Source organism: Ursus arctos, unplaced genomic scaffold, assembly GCF_023065955.2.
Source record: "Ursus arctos isolate Adak ecotype North America unplaced genomic scaffold, UrsArc2.0 scaffold_28, whole genome shotgun sequence".
In the NCBI taxonomy this organism is placed as follows: domain Eukaryota; kingdom Metazoa; phylum Chordata; class Mammalia; order Carnivora; family Ursidae; genus Ursus; species Ursus arctos.
In genome coordinates, this window is record NW_026622963.1 from 33,875,414 (window position 1) to 33,895,286 (window position 19,873).

Sequence of the window (19,873 nt, forward strand, 5' to 3'; positions counted from 1 at the left end):
AACGGGGTTGGGAGAGGAGGCTGGATTGTCCAGGGAAAGAGCACAGACCTGGATTCCTTATAGTCTATTGTCTAAACTGGAGCACTTTCAGGAATGAAAGGTAGTGGTCTTAATTACTACACCCGGACAGCAAAGACAAACTAGGGCTCTTCAGGGCGAACCAGGACGTACGTCACCCTACTTATCACCACTTCCTAGCTGTGCGGATTTGGGCAATTACATAACCTCTCTGAATTGTGGTTTCTGCATAAAAAAGGCTAATATCATGTGCCTGCCTCCCAGGGCTGTTGGGAGGGATTAAAGGAGTGAATTAAATTATGTGAAAATTCCTGCAACAGCCCTTGACAGAGTGGGTTTTGCGGGTTTGTTCTCCTCCTGTGAAGAAGTGGGGTCCCTGTCCTTAAAAGTAAGCAAGGACCTGTCGGCTTATTGGAGTCCTGGTGGTGGGAGAGCCTGGCGAGCATGTGTCAGATTCCAATCCTTCTTGTGTCCCCTATAGGGTTGATGGGGGAAGGTGGTAGAACCCCAGCCCCCAGCCCCCAGCCTCAGGCCTTCCTGTACCTCGGGAGGGTGGCCCAGCAGAAGGTCCTAGGCTGGAACTCAGGTAGACTTGTCCCCCACCTCCCTTCCACGCCATGGCGATTTCTGTGCACACAAAGGCCCCAGCAGGGCCCGGTGGCTTTGCTGTCACTGGCTCTCTTTGGCTGCCAGGGGCACAAAAAGAGAAAAATGTCCATGTGCTTCTGTTGTCCTGAGACTGCTCCACGTGGATGCCATGCAGCCGCATTCCACCCCCAACCCCCCTCCCCCGTCCTCCAGCAGGGGGATCTGAGAAGGCTGGAGGCTGAAATGGAGGAGGAGGCCACTTATGTTTTCTATGCCTGTTCCTGGGGGCTGATGAATTGACCAGAGCCTGTTCCAACCCAGAATTTCTAAAGAGGTGGGTGTGGGGCCCTACTCTGCCACTGGACCCTGGGCTGGCTCCAGGTATCCAGGCCTCAGGTTCCTGATGTGAGGTGGGGTTAGGGTCAGATTTGGCTCCCTCTGCACCGCCCCTCTCTGCCCCCGCCCCCCTCCCGGCCCCGGAGGCCCCTGGAGATATCGAGCACTGCCGCAGACATAGTGGTCTCCAGGATCTGGACAAAAGAGGCCTCAGGAAAGGAACAAGTGAGGTTGGAGCCAGGAAGTGAACCAATGTCTCTGTGCAGAGGCCGTACCCCCATCCCCCAAAGCCGAAGCTGTCACAGGTGGAAGGATGTGACCTCCTGCCAGACGCCCTCGTGCGGCACCAAGATACTCGAGTCAGCGCTTACTGGAAAGATGGTTTCTTTGAAAATGTCAGGTCTGGAAGACATCTTGAGAGAGCAGGGCACAGGGCTCAGCAGACTGCTGTCTGGCCAGTCTCCTTGGTTCAGTGTGGAGCCGCAAGCCCCAGGTGGCAGTCAGGGAAGCAGGACATCGATGTGCAGCGATGGGCTGCCCCTCAGGGTGGGTGCAGGCTCCATGTCAGTACTGGGCCTCCAGGCAGGGCCACAAGGCTTCCAGCCAAATCCCACCTCAGGACTTTTGGCCCCGGGCGGGCCTCCTGTGCTCCATGCTCCTGAATGAGGTCCAGAAGAGAAGTGGGACGCCAAACAGGTCACCAAGGTTGCTGACAGCTAAGAAACAAGACGTCTCCAAAAATGAGATACGAAAGCTCCAAAAAGTGGTGCTAAAATCCCACGTTAAGACCTTCTGGCCCATCAGCCTATTTGCGGAAGGTCTTGAAAAGTGAGGCCTCCCTAATTTTAAACATAAACAGCTCCTATATTCCCACCAGTAGAATGTTTGACCATCCTTTTGTTGGCCCCAGATTTTGGGATATTATCCAGTGTTGACAACTTAAGAGGCAGAAAAATGGCATCTTACTGTTCTAATTTATATTTGTAACTGGGGAGTTTGGGCGTTTTTCACATATTTGTGGGCCATTTGTACTTCTTCTGGGAAGAGCCTGTCACAGCCTCTGTTCGTTTTTCTACCGAGCCGGTTTTCTTTCTTTCTTTTTTAATGATTGGTCTAGGTACTCTGTATTATGGATGTTAATTCTTCATCAGATATTTTTCTCTGTTTTCTCTGTCATTTGTCTTTTACTTTTGTTTATGTCAGCTTCTGCAGAGTTTTACAGCTTCACAGTGTCCCATGCATGTCTCTTCCTGCGGCTTCTGTGTTTCATGTCGTGCTTAGAATTTCTCTCGCTGAGATGATTCAGCTGCTGCTTCAGACGTTCTGAGAAACGACGGCCACAAGGCTTGCAGTGGCAGCAAATCATGCTTATTCAAAAGAAAACGTTTATTTTAAAAATAAGAACTGTCACCCCAAGCATTTATTTAAATATTAATAGTTAACGGGTAAAAATTATAAATGGTATAACAAAACTAACAGCTTTATATTCACAGATGGTGAGATGCTGACAAACAAGAAATAAGATCTATGTACACTGAAATTTGGTTGTTATGAAAATGCATATGAAGGCTTAAGAAACGGTCTATTTATAGGCTTTGGTGGAGCCATAATGCCCAGTTTCCTAGTGGCTCCTGATGCTGCTTGAGAACCAAGCACAGATGAACGGGGTCCAAATATGTTGGAGGCTTTACTTTTAGAAGATGTCCTTCTGCACGTGGTGGACCCCCTAAACGGTGACAAAGAAAAGAAAGTTAAAATGTTAAATAAAATCAGAAGTGAACAGTGTTCTTGCTCTCAACCTGCGCAGGGCTCTGATTCGTCTGCGATTTTCCTTGCTCTCCTGCGTCTCTGTGCATTTCCTGCCTGTAAAGCCCCTGTAAGTTTCCTTCACAATTTAAGGAATAAAGGACTGATGCCCTTTGCACAATTTTGTCCTCAATTTGCCTTCTTAAAATGGCAAGGGCTGTTTCTTAATTTTGGGACTTGAGACAGAGCCCCCTGTGCTTGCTCCCCAGCCACGCCATTCACGGCTGATAATCAAACCCCTCCCTCGGGACAAAAGAGCCCAGATCCACAGTCTTCAATCTATTCTGACCAAATAAAGGAAGGGACAATACCTTGACTTAAGGGCCCAGATGCCTGGATAATAGACACTGTGGAGTTAAGGAACTTGCCCGGCTGGGGAAGGAGGCAGATGCGGCTCCCCCGGGGAGGCGCTTGGGTCTGGCGAGTGTTGTCAGGGCCATGTCCCCGTGGTTTGTAACCCGGCTGAGTCCATACCCAGAGTTAATTCTGTAACGTCAGGGCCTGCAAGTGGCCTCCTGTCTCTGAATGTAGAAGCCAGGGTCTCAGGGCCACCCATCTGTGCTAAAGGTATTTTGCTGGGCCGGGGGAAGAGTGCTTTTCCAACATTTTAAAACTTTTGCTCGAGGGCAGTTTTACTGCAGAACTGGCAAAGATCTGCTATACCCAGCAGAGAAGCAGCCTTAAATTTCCCTACGCTGATTTCCTGCTGAGAAATTAAGCCCTGAGTGAAAACCTGCTGTTTATGTTGATTTACAGAATGAATCTGCCAACCTCGGTCTCTGCCTCACCCGAGCCATCCATTTCACGCCCACTCCCAGAGCCCAGTGCAAAACTGGTTCATTGTGTTATTGGGAAGATGTGAAGCTTGGAGGGTGGGGTGGGGAGTTAAGGTCTCTGGCACAGAGCCACTGGTATTCTGGGGCTGCGCAGACTCTCAGCCAGGTGAGCAGCCTGGAAGCTGTGGGGACCGGTCACAGTGGTTCAGCAGGAAGGAGAATGAAGCCCGAGTACAAAGAGGCTGCTACAAGGATCCAAAAAAAAAAAAAAAGTTACAAAACTCCCTGGTTTTGGCCAGAAGGGATTAGAAAAGAATCCCATCATACACACGTAGGCTAATTAACACTAGCATTCAAATTGGTACTGGCTTTTGGAGAAGTGCGAGTTTTACTACTTCTTCCGAGTTGAGGTCCTAACCCACAGGGCCAAGTGCTTCACTCTTACAAACAGAAGCTGGAAAAACTGCAAAGGGAGCCAAGGGCAACGAACACTGAAATATGGTGTGCTTTGCTCGAACACGTAAGAATGGGAAGATCGTCATCATGTGTAAGGGATCTCCACGGGCAACGTGCAGAAATGAGAGCCCCCGGGCAGGCGTGGGTGAGCCAGAGGCCGGTCCTACCTGGGAAATTGAAACCCAGCTGGGAGAAGCCTCACACAAGCCTTTCCCAGGCCAGGCCTCAGCTTCCTCATCATAAACCCCAGGGGGCTGGACCAGATGCCTTTTAAATTCTCCTTTTACTTCGTGAGCTCCTGAGGAAATGAGTAGTTCCCAAAACAGAGGAATAAATGAGGAAAATAAGAAAATGTCCCCACTGAAGAACATCTGTTGGTCACTTGCGCACTAAAAACCACAAAATTAAACTAACATTTACTAATGCCTTTAATTTCTGTACCCTGGCAGAAGGATTAGCACATACAAGATGTTTGTTTATGGACTTAACAAGAAAATGACAATTTGGTAACATTTGCCTTCCTTTCTCTTCCCCCACTCAATTTTTGTTTTTTTATTACCCAGAAGGAAAAGAGGTAGAAAAACTGCAAAAGAAAAACACAACAGCTTGCAAAAGTTTACTGAGGACTTGCTTCCTTTTTCCTGTAAGCATCTCTGTTAGATGATGCGGTTACTGGGGGGCCACACTCTCCAGCCTGACGGGATGGTTCCGATCCTGCCAGACCTTGCTCACCTCCCAGGCAAGGGCAGTGCAATTATGAAGACATAAGGACAACACAGATCATCAGCCAGGACCTGACAGGGCCTCGTTCCCCCCGCCGGCGTGCAGGGAGCGCCTCAAAGCTGAGCATCCCAGCCCCGGGGCCAGGCAAATGTGGGAGAGGGGAGGTGGGAGCCATTTGCACAGCCCCTAGAGGCCTGGCTTAACTGACCTTTTGGGTTCCTCTTCTCTGCTACCCTGCACAGGGTGGGAGGTCAGTTCTCCCAGGTCTTAACAAGGGGCAGGGAGTTGGGGCAGGGACAGGCCCTGGAGGTGGAGGCCCACAGATACCGCAGCAACGAAAGCAGGTACTGATGGCGAGAACGATGGGGAAACAAAACCCTGTGTTTACTCACAGCTAGTATAGGATTTATAACATTTTAGGTGGAAAAGTCCCTCAAGAAAAGCAATTGTAAAGAAAAAAAATTTTTTTTTCAAAGGTAATGTCAAAACCGGAGACATGTTGGCAAAGTAGAAAACTTGACTGATAATCAACTTAGAAGTAGAGATTTTAAAAATCTGAAACAAATGTTTCTGTTTTGGATTCAGTCTTAATCATCACTCCATTAACTAGAGAGGCAACATTTAACAATGGCCTATTTTAATAAACGCTTCAAAGCGAGCCGGGCCGTTGCGCTGCTGTACTCTCCTCCCCGTGCACCCACCGCCCGCTGCCCGTGGGGCAGGACCTACCCTTTTGTCTTGGAGCCTCCAAAGCTGGTTCTCCTCCTCTTAGGCCTTTGGGAGGCTGACATCCTTTTCCTCTTTCTTTCGTTTTTGGTTTTATTTGCAAAGTAGTGAGAAGCTACGGGTGTTTCCTCATCAAACTCCTCGGGGGCGCTTCTGGTGGCTCTGCTGCTGCCTGGGCTTCTCCGCGGGGAACCGTCGGCAGCTACAAATGAACAGTGTGGACGTTTGTCCCTGATGCTGTGCCGGCTCAGGCGCTGGGAGCACCCATGTGGAGGAACACCATCAGCCGTGCAGTTGGGCTGACACCTAGCTGCTTTCCCAGAGGCCTCCGGCCACACGGGTTCAACAATTCCACAAGAATGGAATATTTTTTTACGTCAGAGCCCCAAAGTCCTCAATGGAAATTTACTTTTAAAGTAAGGGAGATCAGAATTTATTAAAGAAACCTGTGATACTCTTGCTCTCTCTTTTTTTTTTAAAGTAAGCTCTATGCCCAATGTGGGGCTTGAACTCACAATCCTGAGACCAAGAGTCACGTGTTCCACCACCTGAGCCAGCTGGGCGCCCCAGAAATTTGTGAAACTCTTTAACTTAACTAGAGACTTCAGGTTTAGCTCATGCTCTGTTGCGCATGGCCTGTGTCCCTGTTATTGTTTGGGCAGTTAACCCTGCTAAGCTCTTTGAAAAGCATAAAGTGCTATATAAAAGACAATTTTATTTACCATTTAACACATGCTGAAAAAAAAGCCCAATATAAGAGAAACATAACAAACTATGCGCCGCACCTCATCTCTGAGCAATAGTAATAAATGCGTGCAGTAGTAAATGCGTGCCAGAAAACCCTAGACCCTATTACGCTCTTCAAAGACAAAAAACACTTCCTCACGTTATGGTTGTGAACATTCACATACTGTATATGCAGGAAATGGGTCGGTATGAAAGCACTAGTTTGCAAAGAAGGTGGTAATTTCCGTAAGCACTGGCATCCTAAGGCACCTGAAAAGCCCGAAACCTCCCTATGGGTAACGGGGATCCCAGCTCCATTCTCCGAAGGAAGGCATTTCTGGGCTGGTCTGGCTCCCCCTCGGGCTCCCCTATTGCCTGGCAGGAAGGGTCCTAATCCATGGGACTCCTCGTCTGTCCCACACTGGTTCACACGGGGAGGCCGTGCAGCTCGGGCAAAGCTGTCATCCCGTCATCCTAGCTGTGGGCCTTGGAAATAAAAAGGCTGTGAAATGGGGTGTTGTGAGGACTGAATGATACAAAACAGGCAAAGCTCTTGGCACGGCGACTGTCCCTCAGTAAGTGGGAGCGATTGTCACCACACTGCGCAGTTTCCACAGAGCAGCCCGTCTTATGTGGGCAAGAACCCTCTTCCAAACAAGTTACTGCACTGAACAAATGTGAAGTTCCTACCGATATTCACAGCAAGGATCTTAATGGAATAATTACCACTCAGAGGAATTTATAAACACCCTACTTGTCAGCATTTTGTTAATGGGTAAAAAACGGAGAAGGAGGGGCAGAACTTGAAAGAAATGCTCACTCATTCCTCATTCTGCTTACCTTTCCCATCGGCCTTGGAAAGACACCCCTGCCCTTTGTTACAGAAACAGGAGACACACTGAACTTGGCTTGTCTGCTGCGTCTTACCGCATGGCAATATGCGGGAGGAGGGCAGGGGACCTCGCATCTCCTCCAAGATCTTTCTCTGTCTCCATCTTCTCAAAGTTACCGCTGACTACAGCTCAGTGATGAGGTTCACAAGGAGGGGCTACATGATGGGCCCACTGTAACCCTTGGGACTGTCTGCTAATGTGCTCCCTTGGGCAGATTCTTTCTGATAACGATGATTATCTAGCATTCCAATTGCACATTCATTTTCCCAAAACATTTAAACTCCACTGTTAAATTTTATCTTTAGACATGCTTGTCAGATAACATGTTCCTCCCGCAGATAAGGAAACCAAGCACAAAGAGGTTATTTGTAGTCTGCCAAGGATACCAGAGTCTACATGGGATTCCTTGGGCACTTGCCTTAACAGAACTCTAACTCCTGGGCCCAAAGGTCCTTCTCTGGGTCCTACTAGCAGGTCCAGTAACTGGCATTCCTGGGGGTGGGGGGGGGCTAAGCACCAGTGTCCTCTAAGAGGTGCCTGGCACAGCACCGGGGCTGCTCTGCACTTGAATGTCAGTGTGACAAGGTGGAGGAAGCATTAACACAACCCAGAAACCACAAAATTCTAATCCAGTGAGATGCATTGCTCAACATTAAAACGGGCCTTTAGAAAACAGAGTTAGCTGTATACCGAACCTGGCAATGTCCACTCGGAGTATTTCTGTAATATTGGAATCACTTCTGCACCGTATTTTTCCAGTTTATCTTCAGTAACACCATCAATTTGAAGCAAAACCTCAGGATCAGAAGATAAAGATTCTGTGCAGGGGCATAAAATTAGGAATTTAAATTACCACCCATAGAAAACCCACTGAATTCATGCTCATTCACTCATTCAGCCCATGCCTGTGAGGTGCCAGCTGACTGCAGGGCACCAAGCACCCGGGCCAATTTTCTGAAAGGCAGTTAGTGCCGGCAGAGGCGGCCGACAGGCCCTGAGGACAGGAGCCCATCCGGCAATTCCAGCAGCAGAGGCGCGTAAGTCAGGGCAGAGGGGGGCAGACACCGAAGGGCGCGGGGGTGGGGGCGACCAGAGGTGGGTACCTGTGCAACTTGTCTCAGAGTTTAACCAGACTTTTCTCTCGCCTGCTGTTCTCACAACAAAGACTTGTCTATCTGCCACACTGATGCTCCCTGTTTTCAGAGAATGCCCGCATTTGTATTTCCAGCTCCAACTGCTCCCCGGCACTCCAGACATGGCTATCCTCTTCCATAGGCCATAATTGAATTCTTACTCCGCCCCTGACCCAGACCCGTGCTTCCTCCAGTCTCTCCGCATGTGGGGTGTAACAAGTATTGGGACTTGAACAAGTGGGCCATTAAGAGTCCTCTGCATACAGACGGCCCATCAGTCTTGTAGCCAGACAAGCTAGTCATTTGAAAGATCGCTCTGGCTGCCGCCTGGAAAATGAACTGTCAGGGAGAGAGGAGACTGGGAGCCTGGTGGGAACCCCTGTGGGAGCAGGCAAGGATGCCATGAACTACAACGTGGCAGCGGACTTGGACGGAACAGAGAGATCCAGATACATTTCAGAGGCTGGGTCTGGAGGATTTTTGATGCTGTGGCTCTGAGGAGTGAGGAAGTGATAATTCCTACTATTTGAGCAAAGAAAGGGCAGGTCTCAAACCTGTGATTTTCGCATCATTTCTATGTTTAGAGGAAAAGGGACAAACCTGTGGGACAGACCGGCGGGTTTATGGGGTTAATGGGAGACGAAGTTGGAAACGCAAGCAGAAATCTCTCTCTCTTCGAGAAAGCTGCTGGAGTTTTAGTGGACTTTGTGGAAGATTAAAATGTGTCTCCTGTTCATATCTGGAGTTAGAGACCAGGCAAGGAACTCACTAATCACCTAGGAACAAAACGCTGTATTTCATTGATTCTAAGAAACACACTTTTTCTACACTGCCATTCCTGAGGTCAAGATGCGCCTGACAGGTGCTGCTGGCCTAACGGCCACCACCACTTGTGTGTGTGAGGCCTAGTCGCGGCCGTCCATGCTGCAGGCACGTCGGCAGTGTAACAGCCACGCTGGTGGGAGTTTAACTGCCACACGAAATGTTCGTCAGAAGATGAGACTGTGAGAGTGCTGGACAGTGACCGTGATGCAGAAAAGCGTAGGGTCATGGGGAATAGATGTGGCACGAATAAAGCAGACACCTGCCTTTGAGGAAGAAGCCGCAGTTCCGAAACTTCTTGTGAGCCACAACCAATGGGACCCAAAAAGGACGCCTAGAGCTGATGGGACAGCATTACATTTGTGTCCCCTAGAGATGCGTGGCCTCCTGCTTTCTGGCATCATCAGGGAAACACCAGCATCAAGTCAGAACGGCTGACGTGGGGTTTGATTACAATGCCAGGGAAAAGAGTGGACTGCACTAAAAAGGCTGTGTCACTAACATTCTCAACGACATGAGGGAAAGACACAGCCAGCCAAGTCCAAAAGTGACTCCCAATGAATTTCTATAAGTACCCAAATCAACTTGCTTTGATTTTATGCAATTTTCACATATGCACAGAGTTATATACAAAAATCTGTATTTAAATAAGTCAGAAACAATTCTCTTCATAAAAGCACTGTGTCACTGTTTAATCAGCAAAATTTTTTCTTTCTTAATAGTCCACAAAATAGCAGTGTCTGAAAACAGACAGCATCCCAGAGTTGATGAGACGCTGTGATGACCTAGGGCGGGAGGAATGGAAGTGGAACAGAGACGAGGTGTGGATCACGAGATTTTATGAAGAAAGAATGCAGAAGGTAATGTGCACACTAATCAGTCAACTATGTGAGGGACTTATTTTATTTTCCAGGGGCTTTCCTATTAGGATTCTGGGTTGAGCTCTCAGAAGCTATGGAAATAGTTCAGGTCAGCACGTATTTTTTAACTCAAGATAAGCAGTGTGCTGGATTTGGGTTCAAAGAAGCAAGAAGCATAACATCTTTTCATAAGGAAAGTAGTTCCTCATTGCAAAGACATTTGTACTTAACATAGCCAAACATCATAAAACAGGCAGATAATAAAGACAAAATCAGTGAATGACAGCTGGTATTAGAGATCACAATTACCCACATCCTAACATCCAGTATTAGAGGGAGGAGTATAAAATTAAAATTATACTGTGTGTCCGAATAACACAGTACTATCTATATCTTATTATTTTTTAATGTTTTTTTATTATATTATGTTAGTCACCATACAGTACATCCCTGGTTTCTGATGTAATGTTCCATGATTCATTAGTTGCGTATAACACCCAGTGCACCATGCAATACGTGCCCTCCTTACTACCCATCACCGGTCTATCCCCTTCCCCCACCCCCCTCCCCTCTGAGGCCCTCAGTTTGTTTCTCAGAGTCCATAGTCTCTCATGTTTCATTCCCCCTTCTGATTACCCCCCTTTCTTCCCCTACCGATCTTCCTAGTTCTTATGTTCCATAGATAATTGTCTTTCTCTGCTTGACTTATTTCACTTAGCATTATCTCCACCCATGCCTACCTGCAAGCTTCTTGAGAGTGACGGTATTAAAAATATTAAAGTAGTGGACACCAAAAACTTTTCCCAGAGATTTACAGACTTCTGTCAGTTCTCCAAGACACTTCTTCACCACCTCTTCCCTCTGAGATATCTTTGCCACTAAAGCTTTCTGTTTTTTCACACTGGTGGAATTTTCCGTCTCCATAAAGTCTACCTTTGTGAGAGAAAATGATCACAGGAGTGGGTACCCACGCACTTGTATCCAAATACAGTCTTCATTTAATTCTTAACTGTGTGTGTGTGAGTGTTTTGTATTTCTGTTACGCCAAGCACCTACAGCAAGCCCCTCGGGAACAGGGGCTGTGCATTCCTCTCTTTATATCTCCAGTGCCTGGCACAGAATGGCTTCTTGATAAGTGTTTACCTAATGCATGTTGAGGATTCAGAGACCGGACGACCCGACTGAATTCACTTTGACAGGTACTACATTACTTGGGTTCGATTTTAAGATCTCTTTCCAAATTAAGAGAAACAGAATACGTTCATATAGGACAGTATATATAAATTCAGTATCCATAAGCTTTGGAGAAGACCCTCTAATTTGCAGTAATATATCTTTGCCCACTCACTATAAGATAATTAAATAAAATAAACATTTAAAATATCATACCTTTAAATGCCCACTTAGTACAGTTTGGGCTTTATTTCCTGGCATCACATAGGCAATGGGTTGGTCATTGGCATTGATATATAAGTCTTCATCCAAAATCTTGTCAAGTATCAATTTTTTAAAAAGTCTTTCAGCATTGTGTCGTGAATAAGTAGATCCCTTTCCAAATATTCCCGACTGAATTTTTGCGCTCTTACTCCCTGGTAAGAAGGCCAAAAGAGTTAGGTTAGTGAACGTAGGTACGTCAGAAGCCTCTAGTAGGAGAGGCTGCAAAAGTCATTTATGGACAGGTCTGGATAAATGGAATAGATAATCTGTTCCACAGGAAAGCCCATGGCAAAAAACAGACACCCATTTCCATAAAATGAGAATATTTGAGTAGAACACTAGAATTTCTATGGTTATCTGTACTTTTCCTCATCTTTTTATAACATGCATTGACCAAAAACAGCAGCAAAATAAAGCTTATCACTTTAGGACGCTGCACTTAAAACTTATAAAATTACATCAGAGCAAAGAAATCAGAGAGAGAGTTTACATAAACTTTAAGGACTTCGCATCACCGTGCTACATTAGGATAACTGTGCATTACTGATCTAGTCACAAAAAATTTTGGACGACTATTTTCACAAATACTATCTCTGGTCTGGTACTGGAAGCACTACTTGTGTGCTGTCCAATTATTTAAGCCTATACTTTCTGTGACCCTCACGGAGGAAGCCTTTATAGCCTGTAAGACAAAAACACACCACTCCAGGAGACTGCATCCTTCCCTACTCCTCCTACTGGCTGAGAGCACCACACTGGGCTGGACCTTTGGTCTCATATCCAATCTGCTGTAATTACTAATGTCTTCATTGTAAGCCAACTTTATTATAGCAATCTACTTAAGAGGTCTTGTGAGGGTGCTTATAATCAGAATTAACAGTTACTTTGTAAAGCTTTAGTTCTATTTTAAGAGTTCCAAAGAATTACATTATTATGTCAGATGGCTTCTGGTCATACATGCCCCATGATTCAAGTTTTTCTTCCTTCAAGTGGTTTGTATCCCTGAAACATCACATTACAGGACTAGCCCTAGTGCTGGGGATAACTAAGAAAGCGGGAAAAATAAATAAACGTAAAAAAAAAAAGTCGGGGGGGGGGCTGGTTGTGAGTTTGAGCCCCACACTGGTTGTAGAGATTACTAAAATAAATAAATAAATAAACTTAAAAAAAAAAGCTGAAACACAATTTTCTTAAAAACATGAAAGAGCTAATGAGAAACAATATGTCAGAAAGATGTTTGATTTAGCAATCTTTCTAGGAATCTACATGAAAGGTGCAATCAGAGATGCAGCTGAAGGTGTATTTAAAAGGCCATTTATGGGGCGCCTGGGTGGCTCAGTCATTAAGCGATCGCCTTCGGCTCAGGGCATGATCCCGGAGTTCTGGGATCGAGCCCCACATCGGGCTCCCTGCTCTGCTGGAAGCCTGCTTCTTCCTCTCCCACTCCCCCTGCTTGTGTTCCCTCTCTCGCTGGCTGTCTCTCTCTCTGTCAAATAAATAAATAAAATCTTAAAAAAAAAAAAAAGATGTACTTTCTATTTGAAAAATAAATAAATAAATAAAAGGCCATTTATCACATCGTTACATATAATAGAAAAATATGTCCTTAAATAAGACTACTCAAATACATCTCATCAAAATGATAAAATACAAATTACTAAAAACTACTTTAGAATAAAAAAACTCAGAAATGCTTATATTTTATTATATAGAAATGATAGAAATTATATGTACAATATGATAAATATGTTGACTGTGAACAAATACACATTAAAATATTAGCAGTTTTTTCTGGAGTTACTTGTATTTTCTACATACTGCAATGTGGAGGGATCACGTATCACTCTTATAATACATGATTTTATCTGCAACCCCTTGTTCCTCCTGACCCCCAAAAGAGATCCAAACTCAAAGGCAAGAGTCCAGAAAGGGGGGAGGGGTGCCTGGGTGGCTCAGTCAGTTAAGCATCTGCCTTTGGCTCAGGTCATGATCCCGGGGTCCTGGGATTGAGCCCCGCATTGGGCTCCTTGTTCAGCGGGGAGTCTGCTGCTCCCTCCCTCTGCTTGTGCTCTCTAAAAAATAAATAAAAACTTAAAACAACAACAAAAAAGAATCCAGAAAGGGAAGACCAGCACTAAAAGTTGCTTTTGTCTGGGAGGAAAGAGCAGATCCAGAAGGAACAGTTGAGGAACCTACTGAGTAAACCATATTCCTATGCCAATCTAGGCTATTAATGTTTTAAAAAACAAATGCACCTATTAATTGCTTTATCTATTTTATTTTATTTAATTAATTTATTTTTTATTTATTATGATATGTTAGTCACCACACAGTGCATCATTAGTTTTTGAAAACTAAAGTGAGGCATGTACATGGAAAAAATACAATATAGTATACAGAAAGGTTCAGGATGAAAAGCAACATTCCTCTGTCCCATCCTTCTCTCCCCCATCCTCCTCTCTTCTGGAAAGCAATCACATTTGTTTGTTTGCTTTTTTTCAATTTTAATTTTTAGTAATCTCTACCCCCAACGTGGGCCTTAAACTCATGACCCTGAGAACAAGAGTTGTGTTCTTCCTACTGAGCCAGTCAGACGCCCCAAGGCAGTCATTTTAAGATTTTATTTATTTATTTGAGAGAGAGAGCATGCGCGCATGCAAGCACGTGCATGCAAGCATAGGCTAAGGGTAGGGGGAGGAAGAAGGAAAGAATCCCAAGCAGACTCACGAGCCCATCTCAGAACCCTGAGATCATGACCTGAATGGAAACCAAAGAGTCGGATGCCTAACTGACTGAGCCACTCAGGCACCCGAGGCAGTCCTGTTTTAAAAAGCTTTTGTTTTCAGCTCTTCTGGTGGCCACCTCCACAAGGAACCCAAACCCTTGCTGCTATTGCACTAGCCAAGAGCCACTACCTGACGATTACCTACTGACCCCCCACTGTGAAAGATGAGGCTTCATCTCATTTAGACTACTCTCTACACTTCGCCTTGCCCCAAATCTGGCTAGTTACATAACATCGGCTCATCTATTGATTATTTTGTAACTTTAGTTTTATTTTTTTAGATTTTATTTATTTGACACACAGAGAGAGAGAGAGTGCACAAGTAGGGGGAACGGCAGGCAGAGGGAGAAGTAGGCTCCCTGCAGAGCAAGGAGCCCGATGTGGGGCTCGATCCCAGGACCCTGAGATCACGACCTGAGCCAAAGGCAGACGCTCCACCCAGGTGCCCCTGTTTTGTAACTTTAGACAGAACTTCTGGCTACTCTCTCTACCTTCTACATAGGAGGTTATTAGCACCCCAAGCCTTCCGAGTACTCCCCTTTTTTTGTTTATTGTACTCTTATTTTTACATCATCAAGGTTAACACATTTTGTCCAGTTCTCTAAACATATTTCAGTCTATACGTTGACTCTGTTGCAGCTCATCAGCAGCGTTTATGACAAGTGTCCTTCCCTACTTAGAAGGTCCTGACTGCTGTGCAACCCCCAGGAGAATGTCTACTGCACCCAGACAACCGGATTGCTTTTTGTACATCTTATCAATTACTCAAAATCGTTAACAATTTCCTTTGTTTTACATTTGACCTTGGCTCTCTTTGTATAATCTTTCCCATGGAATTTCTAAAGGTCTTCCTCCTTCTGTTGAGAGTTAACATTTGCATTCGTTACTATCATCAAAAAATGTCATTTCTTATTCCTTCTCATATTGCTTGGGACCTATTTTTCTTGACTTTGTCACAATTTGCACAGACTACTTACTGGACCCGCGGCATAGCTGTGGACCTGGACTTTCTTCTCCCCGGACCCATGGGTCAGCTCCCCTGCTTATGATATCAGAATGAGTGCACTCACTTTCTTTGCCCTCTAGCCTCTAGGGTAGCTGATATTGATCACCAGACTGGCTTTGGTTTCTTTCTTTCCAAAGTTTTCAGGATTATCTCTGAAGGGGTCCAGAATATGCCACTGTGGCATAAAAATTATTTTGAGCAGAAGGCATTTGAGTTCCTGAAACCTTTTTTTTTTTCTTTAAAGATTTTATTTATTTATTCGACAGAGATAGAGACAGCCAGCGAGAGAGGGAACACAAGCAGGGGGAGTGGGAGAGAAAGAAGCAGGCCCATAGCGGAAGAGCCTGATGTGGGGCTCGATCCCATAACGCTGGGATCACGCCCTGAGCCGAAGGCAGATGCTTAACCACTGTGCCACCCAGGCGCCCCAAGTTCCTGAAACCTCTTATCTGCAAAAAAGCAGAGACCCCCCCCAAAAAAACTCAATTGTCATAAATTCTCTCCCTGGGAGCAACCAAAGACGACTGATTCTTATCATTGGAGATGAGAAGTCTGCATACCACTCCTAAACACTGTCACAAAACTATCCTATCTCCCTCTCATCTATTCTCCTAAGGGCCCACTTATCCTTCCAAAAAACCATTTGTTTTCCCATAAGTGTTCTTTCCCCCCTCCCTCTCCACTATTAAGATGGTATATAAGCCCCAATTTTATTGGCCCTTTGAGTCACATTTTGATGAATCCTGTCTTTTATCAGTTTAATTCACAGGCCCCCAACCACTAAATCTAACAGGATGGAGAAGTTTTTCCTCCCCAACACCACTTTATTCTTGGTATTCCCCAATTTCATAAAGCAGCTCCTTTGGCTTTTAGTGGACATTTTAATCTGAAGGTTTTTTTCTCTTTCACTCAGGGAAATTTTCATATATCATTGATTTGATAACTCCCTCTATTTTCTATTTCAAAAATTGTCAGATTTCACATCTCCTAAGAATTAATCTATACTTTTTCTCTCATATTTTCCATATACATTTTTGCTCAGGTCTTAGAAAATTTTCTTGACTTTATCTTTCAACATTTCCACTAAATTTACTTTGTCAATCATTTAAAATTTTTAACAGCTCCTGGAGTGCCTGGCTGGCTCAGTCGGAGGAGCCTGTGACTCTTGATCTTGGATTGTGAGTTTGGATATAGAGATTACTTAAAAATAAAAAATAAATAAATAAAACTTTTAATAGCGCTTTCTCATTCTTTGTTTCTTCTCCATAATATTCTAACTTAAGTCTTTGTGAAGATTCTAAATTAGGCGTTTCTCCTCCTATCTCCCTAAAGCTAGTGCTTATTTTGTAAATTCTCACTATCCCCAGGGTCAAATACTTACTTGGTTTCTCTTGATTGCCCAGTTGTATCTAATCTTGAGGGAAAGGTTAAACTTTTGAGGGGGGTTTCCTCTGTTATTTAAAAAAAAAATTTTTTAAAAGATTTTATTTACTTATTTGAGAGAGAAAGAGAGAAGCGTGAGCACACAGGGGGAGGGGCAGAGGGAGAGAGAATCTCAAGCAGACTCCCCCCTGAGTGTGGAGCCCCACATGGGGCTTGATCTCACAACCCTGAGATCATGCATGACCTGAGCCAAAACCACGAGTCAGATGCTTCACTGACTGAGCCACCCAGGTGCCCTTCCTCTGTTATTTTGTATCTGTTTCCCCCTCAAATTCCTCCCCTGAATGGGAATATCCAGGTTTGCTTTAGGGTAAGTGGGTGGGCTGGGTGGTCCCCAAATGCCACTTAGGGGCTCTGGCTCCTAACCCAGCTGCCTTTCTATTTCTCAGGCTGTTTATTTTTGTTCTAGAATCAATTCCAGGCTGGTATTTGATGCAGTTCTTTGTGGGCAGACTAACTGCCCCCTCCTATTTCTGGCTCCCCTGATTTTACTCCCACCCCCTGGACCTACAGACCAGTCTGAGGCCTCCTGATAATGGAGTTCTTCCTGATCGATAGTCCCCCCTCTTCTACGACTCTCGCCTTACATTCATTTTGCAGGTGGCTCACTGTATTTCATTCCACTTCTCACTATGCTTCCATCCATTTCCTAAAAACTTTGAAAAATCTTGAATCTGATGAGGGTCTCTCTCTGGCTCTCTATGCCCTAGTGAACTGAATCCCCATTTTATTTCCTATTATTTTAATAGGACCTCAAACAAACAAACAAAAAGAAGACATACTTTTGCCCAGGCTGCCATCCGGAACTGGAAGTCACTCAACAGGTAATTCTCAAAGCAAGTTATAGCCCACTCATTCAGATGAAATTGTATATGCTTTAATATTTTCTTTGTATTTATTTATTATCATTACTATTATCTTTATTAACGTATAGTTGACATACAATATTTTATCAGTTTCAGGTGTACAACACAAATATTCAACGATTTTATACATTACGCTACGCTAAGCATGATAGGTGTAGTCACATTATTACAATGTCATTGACAACATTCCCTATCCTGTACTTCTCATTCCCATGACATATTCATTTTATAAATGGAAGTTTGTATCTCTTAATTCCCTTCACCCATTTTGCCCTATTATTTGCTTTTCTGAATGTGAAAACCTCACCTTAGTAACATATAAATTCTATACAAATAATTGGTATAATTCATTAAAGCTGACTTTTGTTCGTTACTCAAAAAAGCTTTATTCTGAAATCGTTAATTTCTACAAGACAGACAAGAGAGATTTTTTCTATGTACTTATGATGAATTCTTTAGATGTTCAATTTTATTTTATTTTTTAAAATATTTATTTATTTGAGAGAAAGAGAGCGTGTGCCTATACCAGGGAGCACACAGAGGGAGCGGCAGAGGCAGAGGGAGAAGCAGACCCCCGCTGAGCCGGGAGCCTGATGCGGGGCTCGATCCCAGGACCCTGGGATCATGACCTGAGCTGAAGGCAGATGCTTAACCGACTGAGCCACCCAGGTGCCCTTAGATGTTCAATTTTAACTGCTATAACTCAAACAATAAAACAGATAACTTACCCAAGAAAATGTCGACCAGCATATTCATAGTAAATCTCCCAGAAGGACCTGGATGGTTTTTATTTCTTGTTCCTTGTGATGAACTATGTTCTTGAACAAATCTCACAATATTTTTTACATCATTGGTCACATCTCTTGTCTTATAATCCTATGAGTAAAAAGAGATTACCTTCTGCTGTAATTAAGATGATAGTTAGATTGCTAGGGTCTCATACGACTGTAGTCTCGTAACAAACCATTTCCACACCAAAACCAAGATCCAAACCCAAATTTCAAATGCTCTTTCTTTTCTAAGCTCTTACATTAACCTCGTGTCTAGAACATTAGCACTCTACCACATCTATGTTATTACTGGGTTACGGACATACCTCTCAGTCTTTCAATTACTCGACAGCATGCTGTGGGTAGGAATATCCTTTCCTCCTTTTCAAACCCTTCACACCCCCTAGAACTGTGCTCTGTCACTTGGATGGTGACTTCTAGGATCAAAAACACTGTCCAGCCATGCAAATCTGTGAGTTCTGATCGCTTTTGGGGCTTTGGTGTCATAGTCAACCCTTTTAATGATCGCTTGTCAGTTCCCTTTCTCCTTCTCCTCACTGGTCTCCAAACTCGGCCTACTTTTTAAAGCCCCCTTTATTGTATGACCTGTCTGCTTTCATCTATCCTAGATCTCCAAACTAGCAATACTAACCAGCCACTGTTCTCGAAAGCAGCATCATGCTTCTGGCCTCTGTCAATGCAGCCTCCTCACCTTCTAACCCTTGTTCCTCTGCCACAGTCTCACAACCTCAAGACAAACAGGTTTCTTGTCTTATTCTAACAGTTGGTAGTAATTCTGAGGCTCTATCTAGAACCATCATGAAACGATGTTCTATCATTCTCACCAACATCATTCCTGCCTAATTCATGGTGACTCAGCAGACAGATGGTCCTCCCATCTTGGCCTCTGGCATCTTGACCTCCTCCGTCCCAGGGACCCTGTCTTCCACGTATGCCAGCCGCTTACTCCTTGGTCACACTTACCACCTCGGCCTCATTAAAATCAGCAACCCCTTCATCCTCTGACCGTCACCTCATGCCATCTAGTATATTCTGACTCCAATAACCCACTGAGCCTGCCTACCCACTCATTCCCATCCTCCGATGATCCCTTAACGCAGCTTAAATTCCACAGACCCTCATTACAATACTACCTCATGTACCTTCAGCTCCTTTGCCCTTAGGGCAATTCATCCCATGTGTTGTTTGACGATACACACTAGATCCAACTCTTCGCCACTCTGCCTAAACCTCAGTAGCTGATCTTGGCTGGAGAAACACATGCAACCATGTTGAAAGTCTGCACTTTAAACAAATGGCCACAAACCTCAAGTGGACCCTTCACACGGCTAGGTAATCATCACACATCCTTGGTCTCGCACTCCTCGGTTCTAGAACAGGAGTTAGCACACCATGGCCTATGAGCTGGATACCTGTTTCCGTACATCAAATTTTATTGGAACACAGCCATGGAAAATCGATGTAATTTTTGTTTATGTCTGCTTTTGGGCTAAAAGAGCAGAGTTGAGTACTTGTGACAGAGCCTATGATTCCAAGGCCCACAAGGCCTAATGTATGCACTCTGGCCCTTTAAGATAAAGTCTGCTGACCGCTGTCCTAGATGACTAGACTACTTTACTTTCTCCTTTCTCTTCAATCCCCTCTTATCCTGACTGTCAGCTGAGGACCTGGCCTGCTACTTT

General features: G+C 44.7%; 1 protein-coding gene across 4 annotated transcripts in view; it reads right to left on the reverse strand.

Annotated features, from left to right (window-relative positions):
- Positions 1–2,327: 2,327 nt before the first annotated feature.
- The window catches only part of BLM (BLM RecQ like helicase), an 85,861-nt gene continuing 68,315 nt past the window's right edge, over positions 2,328–19,873 (reverse strand). For 3 of the 4 annotated variants that reach the window (XM_026510506.4, XM_057303735.1, XM_057303738.1), the window contains 6 exons: positions 18,129–18,276; positions 11,253–11,452; positions 10,604–10,796; positions 7,744–7,866; positions 5,433–5,631; positions 2,328–2,668 (listed from right to left, as the gene is read on the reverse strand). In XM_026510506.4, coding sequence (XP_026366291.1) covers positions 2,491–2,668; positions 5,433–5,631; positions 7,744–7,866; positions 10,604–10,796; positions 11,253–11,452; positions 18,129–18,276 — 1,041 coding nt within the window. In that variant the 3' untranslated portion in view covers positions 2,328–2,490. Of the gene's footprint in view, positions 2,669–5,432; positions 5,632–7,743; positions 7,867–10,603; positions 10,797–11,252; positions 11,453–18,128; positions 18,277–19,873 lie in introns of those variants that run through there. The other variant, XM_057303737.1, reaches the window with a different exon arrangement.